The 15,879-nt window shown below is 54.3% G+C and overlaps 1 protein-coding gene across 2 annotated transcripts; it reads right to left on the reverse strand.

Annotated features, from left to right (window-relative positions):
• Positions 1 to 627: 627 nt before the first annotated feature.
• On the reverse strand, positions 628 to 15,531 carry Grk6 (G protein-coupled receptor kinase 6). Of its 2 annotated transcripts, none has more exons than XM_051194216.1 (16): positions 15,308 to 15,531; positions 10,808 to 10,903; positions 9,841 to 9,953; positions 9,635 to 9,712; positions 9,186 to 9,286; positions 8,823 to 8,915; positions 8,662 to 8,725; positions 8,429 to 8,569; positions 7,903 to 8,093; positions 7,058 to 7,095; positions 6,884 to 6,973; positions 5,835 to 6,043; positions 5,564 to 5,701; positions 2,579 to 2,716; positions 2,366 to 2,500; positions 628 to 1,746 (listed from the first exon to the last, which is right to left on the reverse strand). In XM_051194216.1, the coding sequence occupies exons 1-16, from the start codon at positions 15,357 to 15,359 to the stop codon at positions 1,693 to 1,695; spliced, it is 1,731 nt and encodes a 576-aa protein (XP_051050173.1). In that variant the 5' UTR covers positions 15,360 to 15,531; the 3' UTR covers positions 628 to 1,692. The 2 variants fall into 2 exon arrangements, with proteins under 2 accessions (XP_051050173.1, XP_051050174.1); XM_051194217.1 differs by having other exon boundaries at positions 628 to 2,179; positions 15,308 to 15,530.
• Positions 15,532 to 15,879: the final 348 nt, after the last annotated feature.

The raw sequence follows: 15,879 nt of genomic DNA on the forward strand, positions 1-15,879 counted from the left end.
ACTGGCATCCTCAGACAAGAAAGGGCATAGGCAGAGCTAGCTTCAAAGTTTGCCAGACTGTGTACCTATGGCTTTCGTATCCAAAGCATTTGGTGCCCAGCTCACAGGCAAGGTGGTCCCAGGGACTTGTGGGAAGCTCAACACCCTGAAAGGGGTTTTGCAAAGCCTGGGAGAAGTTTGTTATTAAACAGCTCCTGCCCCCAACATTTGGACAGGAAATCTCCTTCCCTCCCCAAACGATCTTCCTAATTCCTCTCTTCAGGAGGCTGCTTCAGGACCTGGTAGTCACTGATTTCAGGAGACTCTCTCAAACTCAAGTGGCTGGTCCCTCCTACCTTGCCACACCCTCAAACCACCCAAACCACTCAGATCCTCTTTGGCCACCGCCACCCACAAGAGAAAACAGAGCTGGACACCATGCATGTGGGCCAGGTCAGGGTGGACACACAGCAGAAGGCCAGTTTAACACTGACTCAGGGCTGGTGTTTCTCACAACAGCTCCCATCTGCCTGTAAAGTCCTGAGGTTCATGGACTTTTGAAGGGAGGCCCTAGTCCCACTCAAGATCCATCTCCAATCCCTTCTGACCGGGCCAAGAAAACAGGAAGAACTTTGAAACACCAGAAACGATTTTAAAAAAAGAGGCAAGCAGGGTGGCTGGCCAGGCTTGTGCTCAGACTGTATTCACATCAGACACGTGGCAGCTCACATTGGTCACACAGACACGTGGCAGCTTACATTGGCTTTAAATATGGAAAAGCCAGGGCCTTATGGTCCCACGTTGTCGTAACACCAGCATCAGGGCAGCCATCACAGTCTGGGATAGGCCAGGGCCAGGGTCTTGGCTTAGGCATAGCCTTACCCTGTCCTCCTCACACACTGACACACTCCGCCTCCCATCCCCACCAGACACACAAGGAAGGGATTATTGCTGGGCACATGTCTACTTTTATGAGGGTTTCTGGAATGTTGGAGGGGTATTCTAACCCCTCCTATGGCCTGCGCTGGGGCACTTCTGAGAATCTCAGGACATGACCCAGAATAAGGAATAATGTGTTCTGGGACCTGGAAGGCAGGTGGCCCGTCTTGTGGTCTGATGGGTCCCAGTCAGTTCAGCCTGTGGTTATACTATGGTCCAGGCCTAGAGGACACAAAGCCCCCATTTCCGGCTCTGACAAATGCTGAGAAAAAGTGACAGCACTGGGCAAGCAGAAGGTGGTGGCCTAAGTCCACGAAGGGAGGCAGCTCAGGTCTCACTTGGCGGTTGGTGGCGGCCAGTGCAGTGCTGGGGTCAGAGAACCGATCTGGCCCATATTCTGCTCATCTGGACTCGGACCAAGAAGCCTAGAGTGTGGCACTGGCTCTCCCCTGCCAGCTCCTGGCTCTCCCAGGTCCGGGGTGGAATTAAGAACACTCTGGTAGCTATATACATTCATACAAATACATAAATACACGAAGCCCCGAGCTCCACAGAGAAGAGCTGAAGGGGCGCACCTTTGTCCCAAGATGGCCCAGACCTCGTCAAACTCAGCTGGGCCAGGGGTTGAGGGGCGGAGGACACTGGGGACAGTTCCGGCTGTGTTCCCCAGGCCACCACTTGCGTGGACAATGGGGAACACCGCTGTGCAAAACTGTAAACGTCACTGAGAGTGGCTGCTACCGCCAACCACCGGTGGGGGCCTCTGCCTGGGGACTAGAGGCGGGTGGGGAGCTCTTCCTCACTGTCGCTACAGTTTCCACAGCAATCCTGGAGGACAGGGAAGACATGAAGGGAGAGAGGCACAGCAGGTGCCATTAGTCACCATGAAGGCCGACCAAGGCCAGTGTCATGCCCAGAAAGGGGCTGTGGGGCCCCACAAGTTTTAGAGTAGCAGCTCAGGTCAAACAGTCAGGGTTCAGCTCTTCAGCGACAGACCGAGGTAAGACTAGGAAGCTCCCAGGGTCTGGCGAGCAGGCCTTTGTCCATCCCCTGGACAGACTCAGGCACAGGGAGGCGGATGCTAAGTGGGGTTAGCAGCTCGAAGGGGTCAGGGAGCAGGGAAGCAAGCACAGGGAGGGAGCGGGGAGGTGGACACCAGACTTCTTTCTCCTACATCTCGCTTCTGTCATGGAAGGACTCCCTGGGGCTCCCCACGGTCAGGCATCAAGGCCCCCCCATGAGGAGCCCACACTGCTCACCTCTGGAAAGAGAAAAGAGGCCATGAGACCAGCCAGGCGTGGGGGACAGGCAGGAATGAGGCTCCTCAGGCACCACCGGAAGGGCTGGGTGATGCTCACTCCCAATGTAGGTGAGCACCAGCCCCGCCTCCCACCCACTATCCCCGTGGAGCAGGTAGGGACACAGGTCAGCCTCACACAGGACTTACTTGGCGACTAAAGAGCCTCTGCAACAATCCCTTCTTGGGGGGTGCGGGTGGCTGGCCCTTCCAGTCCAGGTCTGGGGGAACAGATCCATCCAGCCCAAAGACATTTAGTTCCTGGAAGCACTCAGTCTCCACCATCTACCCAGAGAAAGTGGCTGTGAGAGGGGTCCCAGGGACACCGCCGGGAGCCCTCCCCACTTGCAGGGTAGTCCCTACCTCGTTTTGCCAGGGGATGGACACACTACCCGTGGCAAACTTGTGGTAGAAGTCTTGATCAGTGGGCTCCAGATCCACACCTTTAACCGTAGAGAACTGCTCGATGTCCAGAACATCCTTGCAGTAAATAGCCTGGGGCTGGGGGTGACAGGAGGGGTCAGAGGGCCTCCATCTCAGCCACCCTTGTCTTGGATCTGCCCTGACACCTGCGTTTGGAGAGCAGCAAGGTGCCCATGCACGCCTCAGCTCAGCACTCCCTTACCTCTGAAGCACGCAAACTGTAGCCTAGGGTCATGACCCTTGGCTGTGCAGTAACCGGATAAGGCTGTGCACAGGCCTGCTGCTAGGCCGGGCAGGCCTTCTGCTTGTACAGGACCGCCTGGGAATGTGGCTAGGGTTCGGGTGGGAAGGGGGGGGGTACTGGCTCCCTACAGGGACTGGAGGGATCTCCACTCTAGACTGTCCAGGACTGGGATGTTTTTCACATCTTCCCAGTCGCTGCTGGGAGTTAGGCTCTGCATTTGAAGAGCACTTCTTTTCTATCTCTACACTGCTTTCAAAATCTTACCACAAAGGAAGTCAATTAAAATATTATCACAGGTCGAGAGGTGTAGTTGGTGGTAGAGAGCACATCTCAGCATGCTTGAGCCCTGGGTTCCATCCCCAGCACATACACTATCTACCAATCTACCTACTGGTACAGACATGATCATCCTGTAAAAATGGTGTGTCTGACCTGGAAAAGTCCAAAGCTCCCTACAAGATATACCATGTATGACTTTGTAATTTTATAGCAATGTATGCACTGAGGCAGAGAGAATGCTCGAGTCTGCGAGTTCAAAACTGCAAAGGTAACACAATGGCCCTCATCTCAAAAGTAAAAGTAGATAGCATTATTCTTGATAGCCCTACCCCTCAACTATGGATAAAATTTATACCCATATAATAGAATATTATTCAGCTTTTAAAATGAATGGCATATTGGCCTATGTTCCACCATGGATGAACCTTAAAGCATTCTTAGCCAGTCACAGAGGACCATATTCAGCAGGGTCCCATATACCCACATATCTAAAGCATTCGAAGTGGACGAGTACAGAGAACCAGTGATTTCCTGAGACAAGAGGGAGAATTCTGAACCCTGATGGACATAGGGTTTTGTTCAGGTTCTGGAGAGGCTGGTGAAAACATTCTGATCTTATGTGGTGACAACCACATGACTCTTTCAATTGAATTGCATGCTTTACATGGGTTAACTGTGAATTTCATCTCAATAGAGTTGCTAAAAATGTATTGTCAGCTGGGCATGATAGCACATGCCTTTAGTCATAGCACTCAAAGGGCAGAGGCAGCCTCTGAATTCAAGGCTGGCCTGGTCTACAGAGCAAGTTCCAGGACAGTCAAGAGCTACACAGAGAAACCATGTCCCCTACCCCAAACAAAAATCAACAAAAAACAGCCAAGTACTGGCTCAGAGGTTAAAAGCTTGCACTGCTCTTCCAGGGGAACCCGAAACCTCTGGCCTCACAGACTCCTGAATTCACATACCCACACAGGGATACACATGCAGACTTTTTTTTTTTTTTTTTAATTAAAAAAAGAAGCAGGGCTGGAGAGATGGCTCAGAGGTTAAGAGCATTTACTGCTCTTTCAGAGATCCTGAGTTCAGTTCCCAGCAACCAAACACATGGCAGCTCACAACCATCTGTAATGAGATCTGATGCCCTCTTCTGGTGTGCAGGCAGACATGCAGACAGAATACTGTACACATAATAAATAAAAATTCATAACAAATTAAAATAAAATAAAACAGCATTGTCAAGCATGCTTTTTCATCTACTGCTTCTAACGTTAAGTTCCAAGATACTGACTTTATAAATTTGAACAATGGCCCATAGCCGTGTGACTATTTCAGTCAGAGGACATGCAGAGAGTGGGAATCCAGCAGAAAAAGTCAGACCTACTCGACATCACTCGGCCTCTTGGTGGGTGAGGTCTACCATGTGAGCCATCACTCAGGCCCCTCCCTGGCTCCCACACCTCACATCACATCAGGGTGAACCCCCAAGGTGCCCTGCCATCCTGAGAACATGCATTGTCCCTGCTCGGCACACAGTTGCGGTTGTATTGGTCTCACAGACGCGGTCCCTTGTCCCTAGGCTGGCCCTGCTCTGGGGCGTCAGTGTCTGCCCGGAATGCCCATGTCCCCAGATCCTGGCATGATTCTCTCCTCAGTTCTACTTACACAGAGATTATCCTGTGAAGTGACCACGCCCCCTCACGGCAGCCTTCCTAGTCTCCTCTCTTTGCTCCAGCATCCAGGACTACTTGAAAGCTCTCCTTGCTTGCTGGTTTATTTTGGTGTTCCCATTAGAGCATAAGGCTAGGCTGGCTCCATGGACCTCATTATCTCAAGGCCTGACATATATGGGATTCAGGTGTTTGTTAAGTGTATAAATATGTGGCTGATAGACACCAAACTGGACGCAGTCTCCACAAGCTTGTGGGAAGGAGGCAGCTCCCACGGGCCAGAAGGCATGAGCCAAGTGTCCAGTGAGGGTCTTCAATGCACAGTTTTAGAATTTCATTTCCAGTTCTTAAACAAGAGTTGCTCTTTGTTCACTGGGTAGCTGCCTAGCTAAAATGTGAGCTTGAGCTAGTAAGCCAGCAATGCCATTCTCTGGGAAAGGATGACTGCCATGAAAGACTAACCAATCACAGTACAGAGAGGAACCAAGTCCCTGTAACAGTCCTGGAGCATCCCCATGTCCACCGCTCGTCCCAACTTGTGCTAAAACTCACTATGTTGGGCCTCATACATGCACATGCACACATACACAAACACTCATACAGACTTTTTGGAAGGCAGCCCAAACCAGTACATGGGTTTTTCCAACATTTGCCCTGAAAGTGCCCTGGCCATTGCTCCAAGGACCCCTGCATCCTGGCTTGCCCAGACCATTAGCAAAGGGCAGTGGGACTTACATCAGGCTTAAAAGGGGGTTCCAGCATTCCAGCTCCCAGCCGCTTGAAATTCAGTTTCTTGAAAAGGGGGTGCTCCTTTACCTCCCGGGCACCGCCTCCACGGCACCCCAGGCGCTCAGCAGGGTCCTTGCTGAGAAGCTGTAGCAGGGCAGAGGTGGTGAGGTCCCTTATGGTTGTGAGCCTAGCCTGTAACGGCCGAGCTACCCCTTTAAGCAGCTGAGGGATCCCCAGCTCCAGCCCAGGCCAGGTCAGTCAAGCCTACAGCTTGTACCTGAGAGCAGAGTGAACGCGCTTGTGGGGAGAAATGGTCCGAGTACTCCTCCGGCACCTCCTTGACCAGCCTCTCTACTTCTTCCCGCTTGACCTTCTTCTTCCTCTGCTGGAAGGGTGACTGGCCTGCAATCATCTCATACAGGAGGCAGCCCAGGGCCCACCAGTCAGGGCTGAACGTGTACCGCTCATTTTTCACCACCTCCGGAGCTGGCAAGGGGACAGGAGTCAGGGCTGGGTGCGCAGTGAGGAACAGAGCCCGTGGGCCCCAGAAACGAAAAGCAGGGGTCAGTTCAAACACCCACGGGCTAGGCAGGGTGCCACTGGCCTGGTGGAGACCTCAGCCGTATAAGAAGCCACATTTCACCCATGGAAGCCGATGTGGCCCTGAAGGAGGGTGACAGTCACACCAAGGGTCCCCGTGTCTGGCTGTTCTGGGTTTTTTGTTTTTCAAGAATCAATTGTTCTTTGTTTTGGTGGTCGGGGGGAATCCCAATGCTGGAGTTTTTTTTTTTTTTTTTTTTTTTTTAACACAGGCCACATACGTCAGGCAAGTAGTCCACGAGCTACATCAAACCCCAGCACTTTTTTTTTTTAAAACATGAACTTGCTTGGCTAATTAAGTATTGGCAATTAATTCAAATTATTCTAAAAACAATTCAACTTCAGAATTAACGTAGGCCAAGTCAGGACCATGTAGCCACTGACTAGTAACTTCTGGATTTCACAGGGGCTAAAAGCACCTACTTGCTGATACCTCCCACCTGCCCAGGTAGGCTCCTCCAGGAGCCAGCTCTGATGAGGGTTACAGTAGAAACAGGCTAAAAGTAGAGTGAGCAGCCCAAGACAGCCTGGAAAACCTGGATATACTAGTCCACACGCTAGGCCTCCACTGCCTGTATCTCCGATGGCCATGTTATTCCAAGCAGGGGCCATTGCAGGGGACAATGGGCCATGGAAATGGCATTTGGTTCTCTTAAGCTTTACTCCCACAGGCCTAGCACAGTAAGGGGACCCAGGAGACTGTTGCACTAGGTCAAAGGGACTTACCCATGTAGCCCACAGTGCCCACACGGCCTTTGATGGTCTGGCCCTCAGGCACATGCACAGCCAGTCCCAAGTCAGAGATACGAATGTGGCCTGGATGGAGGCATTGAAGCAGGTAGGTCCATGATGGGCCAGGCCTTCCCATCCTATCCCTCCCACCTGGGCCTTCTCACCCACCATGGTCATCCAGCAGGATATTCTCTGGCTTTAGGTCCCTATGGGAAGAAAAAAAGGAACAGTCAGATGCTGCCATTTTTCAGGAACCCAGTATCAGCAATCTCATAGTTCAACTGTCTGCTGGGATCAGGTATGGAGCAAGTTGAAGAGCTCATTTGCTGCCACGGTAGAAGAGCCCTACTCTCCCCGGAGCAGACAACTCAGGGGAGCAGGGCAAGGTCTTCCAGAGCCAGACCTTCAGGAACTTTCTAGGGCAGTGAGAAGTGGCTCCAATCCAAAGGAGTGACGACTCCCACCCAGTGGGGGGGGACCCATCTAGGGGGGCTCCCTGGAGATCAATCCTTGGACTCGTTCACCGCTGACGTTGAAGCTCCTTCCCCTGGTGGCCAACGCTACCTTCTCTGTCACATGTGGCTACTCTTCCGTCCCTCAGAGGGCTGCTTGAGGCTCAGATGAAAGCGTCACCCATAACCACCATAAGCACAGCTCTCTACTACTGAGCCCACCTGCAAGGCAGGAATGACCGTCTCCCAGAGAAACAGTTCATGTGGGAAGCAGGGAGCTGACTAGCTCAAGGTCACACCGAGAAGGGTAAGAAAAACCAGAATTCACACACTGGTCAGCCAGCTAGACCCCAACACCTAGGTCAGCAGTACTGCAAATTATCGAATGTGGGTGAGTGTGTGCTTAGAGCCAGTGTTGGCTTGTGGTTAGACAAACCTTCAGCACGCTATTTTCCCACTGTCAAGCCTGACAGACAGCCTTAGCTGCCACTGCTGTACCTCACTGCTGCCCTGCCCAGGAAGGACCAAGTCCTGAACAGTCATGGAGAAGCTCAGTCCCACCTGTATACAATGCGTTCCCGGTGCAAGTCCTCCAGGCCACAGCAGATCTCGGCGGCATAGAAGACGGCGCGTGCTTCAGGGAAGCCGGCCTGGCCCATGTGGTAGATGTGGAACTTGAGGTCGCCTCCATTCATCAACGTCAGCACCAGGCACAGGGCATCCTTCGTCTCATAGGCATAGGCTAAGTTCACCTGTCCTCAGGAGAAACAAACCTTCAGGGGAGCTGTGGGGGACGGCTGGGCGTGCGCGTGCGTGCGTGCGAGCGTGCGCGCGCACGTGCGGGGCGTGTCTGTGCATGTGCTCATGGCAGCCACCCAAACAATCTTCTAGGTGCCACTCCTTAGGGCTCAGCAGGCTTCCTGAGCCTGGAATAGCACTCCTACCCCACCCTTCTTTGGTTCTGCCAGGGCAGGAAGGGACAGGGCAGAGGGCAGTCCCTTTGGCTACAGGGAGGGACTTTAGGCGGGTGGGTGGGGCATGCGGACGACAGTGTGAGCAAAGGGAAGGAGGGCGCCTGTGTACTTACTACAAACCTACTGTTCACTTTTTCCAGGATCTGCTTCTCGTTGAGCGCCATAGCCTCCCCTTTCCGCTTCTTGACTCGTTTCTTTTCCAGTTTCTTGCATGCATACATCTTGCCCGTTGCCCGCACCTGGCAGGCACATACCTGTAGCCAGGGTAGACAGGAACAGATGAAGGCCAGCCATGCTGGTACCCCATCTAGAATACTCTCTGCAAAGGCGTCAGGCGGCCACTCACCTCCCCAAAGCCACCTTTGCCCAGGACTCGGTACTGCCTAAAGGTGTTTTTGGTCACTGGCTGCCTACAGACAGGAATAAAAGAAACGAGTATTTACACAGGTATTCCTTCAGGAAACCCCACAACCTCGCCTATCCCAGTCTGGCCCGGGAGGGTCTCACCTTTCCAGCCACTTCCACTGCAGAAAACGGTTGAAGTAGATGCTATCGAGGTAGTCAGCAAAAGGCGCCATGCTTAGGTACTCATGGGTCAGCCTGTTGAGGGAAGGTGGAAGTCCCTAACAAACCCGACCTTAGCCCACAGGCCCAGGCCTCCCGTCTTATGTCTGCTCAGCTCACGAAGCATCACCCTTGTCCCTTAGCATCTTCTCACTAACACACTGAGCAGAAGACATGCTGACATTTCATGCTGACACACAAAGGGAGGGCATGGACAGGGAGAGGAGCTGAGCTTGCTGCGGACTCCAGGGACCGCAGAGCCCCTTGCCCTAGCTCAATTCCAGACTTGTGGGTATGGAGCCTTACCGGGTCAGCTCCTGGAAGAGGTCTTTGCAGGGTCCTTGCTCAAGCCGCTGGGCACAGTTACTCACCAGCTGTCGGGGAACTTCAGGGATGAGGTCAGGACCCTAGGGACAGGCCACAGACAGGTCAATGCAGAGAGCTCCCTTGGACAGCTGCCTGCTCCCAAGACACTGCCAGCTGTCTGTGGGTGCCAAGGGTGGCTGTGGGTGGGTAGTGCACTAGCTGGCTCTTTGCTGAACTCCCTTCCTGCCCCCTCCCACTTGAGACAGGCTAAGACAGCCACTGGCAGGCTTCCTGACCCAGGCTCAGCCCAATCCCTGGGCTCCATGCCCATGGTGTTGCCTGGAACAGGTCCAAGGCACTCACTGCCCAGGCTGTGGTCACTCCTCTGCCATTTGTCACTGGGCCCTGCCCACTGCCTCATCCTTCCCATCTCTGCTCAGCTCACTCACCGTGTGGCTCAGAAAATTCTGCATTAGCCGCCGCCCACAGGCCTTCCGTTTCTCATCAGGGGTCACTTCATACTCAGCCTGCAGGGTGAGAAGGGAAGAGCTTGGGGCTGAGAGGAGTGGGGGGAAGTGACGGGGGGGGGGGGGCAGTATCCTCGACCTCTGCCTGCCCTCAGTGCTCGGCTGGGCCCTGGGGTGGGGATACTCACCACCCCATCCAGGAAAGCAGTACAGCGGGTCAGCTCAGGCCTCGTGGCGCAGAACTCCCGAAATAACAGACGCCCAATGGGCTGACGCTCACACAGGCTGTGGTAGTCACGTTCTGCAGGTCAACAGGGGAGCTGCTGGGTCACAGACTTAGAATTCATTGGCAGGGCACTCTGGTCTATACCCCACACCTGGGATCACTAACTCCTGGCCCAAGAGTGATAGTAGCCATTTTATCCCTCAGGGCCCTCACTGCAATGCTCAGGCAGGCACCCAACCCTGTTATTACCCCAGTGTAACTTGGGGTCTAAGGGACCCAGAGAGCTTGATTAATTCAATTCAGTGGCACAGACTTGCATGTCACAGTTCTGGGGTTGGGTGTGGTCTTGTGTGGTTCCGGCCCAGCCCAGCCCACACCTGTTGCCTGCCTGGCGAAAGTGTGAGAGGAAGCTGTGGCTTCCGCTGCCCTCAGCTGGGCCTCCTTCCCAAGCAGGGTACATTCTACCCACATGCCAGCCATCAGCAGGGACCTGGGACACCTTGGCTACTGTTCAGATCCTCAGTCAAGAAATAGGATTGGGGGGGGAGGGGGCTTCTATGCCTTCTAGAAATAACCAGATCACACTGCTGTAGCTTTGGTGGGTGCCCTCAGGTCTGGCCTGGATGAGGCTCATAAACATAGGCCTGATGTTCCAAACCTGCTGGCCCCAGGCCACCTTTCCTTCCTCCAGCCCAGCCCAGCCCAGCCCTCCTCTTCCCCGAGCCCACTCCACTGACAACAGTCAATCCGAGTCTCAGCCCTCCACCCATTCCAAACCCAGGAAGCGAAACTGGGCTGGATCAAGTGATCTCAGTCTTTCTGGGCACTCGACACACCCTCCCCCGTGGTGCCCATGACCCAGGGCAAGGTCTGGAAAGGTCCTCATGGGCAGAGCCCAGGCTGCTCTGGCAGGCAGAGCTTCACCTCACCAAGGCTGAGCCGTAGCTCTTCACACTGGCTGATATGGGGGAACTGCAGCATCTGGCGCCATTTCTTGCTTTTGCCTTTTCGATTCCCACCACCGCCTGCAAGAACAATCAGGAGCTGGATCGCACTGGGGCCCCGAGCTGCTACGCACTCCAGCACGCCCTTCACAAGTTCCAACACACGGTCCTTCCGGATACCCACGCTAAGGGCCCCCAGGATGGGAACCAGAAAGAACAGTGAGGGCATTTCAGGTTTCTCCTTCACTGCCCCTAGGCAGCACAACTCCTGCAGGTTAAGAAGGTAGACTAGAGCCGGGCAGGGGCAGGGGTGGCACCTTTAATCCCAGCTCTCAGGAAGCAGAGCCAGGCATCTCTGTTACATAGAGAAACTCTGTCTCCAAAAACAACTACGGAAAAGTAGATGAGAGGCCAGGCAGTGGTGGTGCACACCTTTATCCCCAGTGTCCAAGAAGCAGATGGATGAGTCCACCCTAGTCTACCCTTTTTGTTTTTCTTTTTTATATAAAGTCTTATTTAAACTACAAACAAACCTTATTTTGCATACCAATCCCAGTTCCCTCTCCCTCTGGTCCTCCCAAGCCCTCCCACCACTCCCCCATCCACTCCCCAGGGAGGGTGAGGCCTCCCAAGGGGGATCATCAAAGTCTGTCACATCATTGTTTTTCAAGACAGGTTTTCTCTGTGCAGCCTTGGCTATAAGGGAACTCACTCTATAGACCAGGCTGTCCTCAAACTCAAGAGAATCGGCCTGCCTCTGCCTCCTGTGCTGGGATTAAAGGCGTGCACCACCATGTCCTAGTGAAAGGCAAGTTAAGTTGTCCAAGTGGCAAGTTGGTTTCTTTTCCTTTCTTTTTTATAATTTATTTATTCATGTCTTTTATGTATGAGTGCTCTGTCTTCATGCACACCAGAAGGAATCTGATCCCACTGCAGATGGCTGTGAGCCACCATGTGGTTACTGGGAATTGAACTCAGGACCTCTGGAAGAACAGCCAGTGCTCTTAACCTCTGAGCCATCTCTGCAGCCCCTGGTCTATATTCTACATATCAGTTCCAGGAAAGCCAAGGATACACAGTGAGACCCTGGCAGAAAGAGAGAGAGAGACAGACAGACAGACAGGGAGGGAGGGAGGGAGAAGGAAAAAAGGAGGGAGCGAGCAAACAAACAAGAACGTGGGCAGACAAGGGCAGCATGGTGGAGGGGTCACTAAGAGGCCAAGACATGCCAGCCAGAGATCCTATGTGGCATGGGGCATGCTTGAGATCCCAGGGGCAGCCTGGGCGACTTTCCCAGGCTGCTTAGAACTATCTCCCTGCCCACAGCAAGGTGGTGGTAGGAAGGCTGGGCTCAGGATGCACCTACCCTTGCCCTGATGCTTACCTACCGAGGTGAGCCCCTATCTGTAGCTGCCTGGGCCACAACAGCAGCTGGGACACCTCTAAACCCTGATGAGTAGATTGATGTTAGGCGGTTCCTGCAGAAACAGTGAGGGATAGGCGAACTGGACTGGAAATTTGAAAAACAAAACTAAAAATAACAGGCTGGGGATGATGGCGCATGCCTTTAGTCCCAGCATTAGGGAGTAGAGACAGGGTCTCTTCGAGATTAAGGTCAGCCTGGTCTACATAATGAGTTCCAGGACGGCCAAGACTACATAGGCAAGGTCTCAAGAAAATTAACCAAATAAAAAAATGAACACTGAAGGAACACAGAGCATGTCAGGGAAGGAGCCACATGTGTCTTTGGAACAACACATCAAGGACGGTAGGAGAGGCCTGAGCTCTACAGCCTCCAGGACCCGAACCTGAAACTCCAATGCATACTTTTGGCCATTGCTGCATCACCCACACCACCCAGTTTCCCCGGCGCCTGCAGAGGCACCCCAGAGCTGAGTGGGAGAGCCTCGTGTCCAACTCTCAGTGGGGTTGCAGAAAGAGGCAAGACCCAGCTCTGGCTCACTGACAACCTTAGGCAACCAATTTCACTTGCCTGGTATCAGTTTCCCAGGCACCACCTCCACCTGACCCAGAGTAAGTAGGTAGGAGAAGCTGACTTCCGGGAAAGGGGCAGGGCTGGGTCCCTAATTGGGTTCCCCGAGGAAGGAGGAAGTGCTGCAGGGTCCCCTTGAGAAACAAACCCTCTGGTGGCCCTGCGACCCTGCCTGTACCCTATGTGCCCCACAGCCTTGCTTCACTGAGCAAGAGACCTCTACTCACTAGCCTATGGCAAGGCCTCCCCAGAAGTGTAGCCCCTCCCACTCCCCTCCACCTAAGTCCCTCACCCAACCCTCCATTCGCTTGCCTCCCCCAGAAGCCACTTCCTCCTCGCCCTCCTCCCCGCTCTAGCAAGGCAAGAGCAAAAAGTCACATGCAAATATCCTGTCCTAGAACCGGCTGCCAATCTGTGGGGCTCCTTTCTACCCAACCCTGCCCTGCCCTCCTCCTGTATGCCTCTGGGGAAGGAAGAAAATCCAAGCAAGGGTGCACACCCCAGGATCATCCCTCCTAACCATATAACCCACAAGTTTGAGAGAAAATGGATTATCTGAGCGTGAATTCAGAGCCTTACCATGACATCCGGGAGGGAATTCAAGCCTAATGCCCAAATTCAAGTCCCTTACCCACCTCTAACATCACTGACATTTATTAAAAGCCAACTGATCTTTGATCCTAGCACTTGGGAGCAGAATCAGGATGAACTCTGAGTTTGAGGCCAGTCTATGGTCTACATAGCAAGCTCCAAGTAAGCCAAGGCTATATAAGGAGACCATCTCAAAGACAGAATCAACAAAAGAGCCAACTGTATACAAACAACACAGGTTTCCCAACTGCTGAGGGTCTGGTCACTTGGAAAGCTGGCTGCAAACTGTGAGCTGTTGTGTGAAACGATTCTGACACATCAATTCATGAATAGAAGACTCTGTGACAATGAGGCTTTCCTTAAAGCGTTGTAAATGGTCAATGATGTTGAGGGACAGCAAGCATGGCAAAGGCCATGCAGCTATGCATGGGAGTGGAGGCCGTAGCAAGTTCAGGATATGGTCCTCTAGGTGAGGCTCTGGCCCCCACTATGGCCATGCTATCCTGTGCCTCACCCAAGATCCAACAAAGCCTATACACAGGTACCCACAGTGTCTGGGCCAGCAAGGCAATGCCCTTAGGGGGCCTAAGGCCTGAACTGGCCAGCTCCAGGAAGTGAGGCTGGCCCCAGCTCTCCTACCCCTCCTCCCTGGCTGGCTGGCTGGATGACGAGGCAGAACAGAATCGGCAGATGCCCCCAGAGGCTGAGAGGAAGGCCCAGCCCCTGAGCATGATAAGGGACAGGAGATAAGATAGCCTCCCTTGGGCACTAGGGACCCAGGATGCCCATCCCATTTCCAGGCAGCAGCTCCCTGGGTGTGACATTGCACTGGGTGGGCAGAGGACAGCAGGTGCTGCACCACACTGGGGTTTCTCTGAGGTTCCTGGAGACTCTACTGGGTACCTTCTGTCCTAAGCCTGGGTCGCTTACACTCTTGCTGGATAATCTGGAGTTAGTCCTTAGCTGGTTTGAGCCTCAGTTTCCATCTTGTAACCTGATATAGAACAGTGAAGCTAATGACTCTGTCAGCCCATCAAAAAGTGGAAAACTGTCACTGTGTTCCTGGAGTTCTAAATGGGAGAATCTTGTTCAGAGTTGGTTCCCCCAGCACCCTGGACAGAGTGGAGCAGGATGTCGCTGAGGTAGTGTGGCAGTGCGTTTAATGTCTGGTCCTGTGTCACCTAGGACCCTCACAGAGCAGGTGCAAATTAACATCTGGAGTGAAACCGACAAGGAGCTACTCCTGGAGCACATCCATGTGCACACAGCTAATTCCACAAGACTGGTTTCCCAGCCAGGCTTTTCGGTCCGAACAGCCAGCCCAGTATGCTCGGTCCCATTTATTTCTTTGTGCATCTGCCCTAACAGGTCATCCTTGCTGGATGCAAAAACCGTTGACCATTCACCCGTTTTCAGTGTCTAGAGTCTCCTAGTTTGTGGCCGTTCTGTTGGTAATGTATGTGTCCACAAGTTTCCCCATGTCGGTTGGGTTGTCTATGTAAAGGCTTGGTTCATTCATTCTCCAATCTTTACAGATTACCAACTTTGTGCTGTTCAGGGCATCTGGGCCTGGGGCACGTGGGCCACCTTCCTGCCTCTCACTTAGAAGGCCTCAGACACAAGCTCCTGGGGCTCACGTCCCACTTTTCCTTTTCCTTCCCTTTCTCCTTCATCCCCCACACCCGCAGCGATGCCCGCGGCGCGACCCCCGCCCCTCTTGGGCCCCTGGTTCCGGGGGCAGGTGCTGGGGGCAGGCCGGAAGGGCTCGTGTCTGCACTGAGAGTCCGGGTGCAGACTCCCGGGCACGAGGGTAGCTGGGGCCCGGGTGCCCCGTGGGGCTCGGAGGTCGCGCGCCCGCGATCCCCGCACCCGGGCCCGGCCGCCCGCCTGCCCGGCCTCACCTTCCCGGGCCTTGAGTAGCACCGTGTTCGCTACGATGTTCTCGAGCTCCATGGGCTGCAGCGCCGCCCGGCCCGCCAGGCCGCGCCGCCGGCCGGGACCGCCCGCGAGAGCCGGGGCCGATGACGATCGGCGCGGCTCGGCTCGGCACGGCTCGACTGAGCGCGCCGCGGCCTCCCGGGCCTCCCCGGCCTCCCCGGCCGCCGCCGCCGCCCGCCGCGCACTCTGCGCCCCTCCCGGGCCACCGGCACCGCCCCGCTCCGCCCCGCCCCGCCCTCTGTTTACTTGGCTCAGGCAATAGGCGAGCGGACGCTCCCCGCGCCACGCTGCTATTGGTCAGCCTCTTCGTCCTGCTCCGCCCACGGAGCCGGGAACTCGCTCCGAGCGGGGAGGGGGCGGGCCCCATTGCGTAGCCTCTTCCTGGTTGGACTGCGGGCGGGGTCCAGCCCCTAGGTTCGAATTTCTAGGCTTTCGTAGGATGCTGAGCTGCCAATTAGGGCCGAGCCTCCGCCGGGGAGTCGGAGGAGGGCTCTCGGGGGCCACGCCCAGGAGACAAAAGCGTATGATTGGATAA

This window comes from Phodopus roborovskii, unplaced genomic scaffold (genome assembly GCF_943737965.1).
Source record: "Phodopus roborovskii unplaced genomic scaffold, PHOROB, whole genome shotgun sequence".
Classification (NCBI taxonomy): Eukaryota; Metazoa; Chordata; class Mammalia; order Rodentia; family Cricetidae; genus Phodopus; species Phodopus roborovskii.

What these genes read in the sequence shown, in the direction of transcription:
- Grk6 (XM_051194216.1), bottom strand. Translation starts at nt 15,359, where the DNA reads ATGGAGCTCGAGAACATCGTAGCGAACACGGTGCTACTCAAGGCCCGG. An exon ending in CTGCTTTCCTGGATGGGGTG is followed by an intron (nt 9,713 to 9,840) that starts GTGAGTATCCCC and finishes CTCACCCTGCAG; the next exon opens with GCTGAGTATGAAGTGACCCC. An exon ending in CAGTGGAAGTGGCTGGAAAG is followed by an intron (nt 8,726 to 8,822) that starts GTGAGACCCTCC and finishes TCCTGTCTGTAG; the next exon opens with GCAGCCAGTGACCAAAAACA.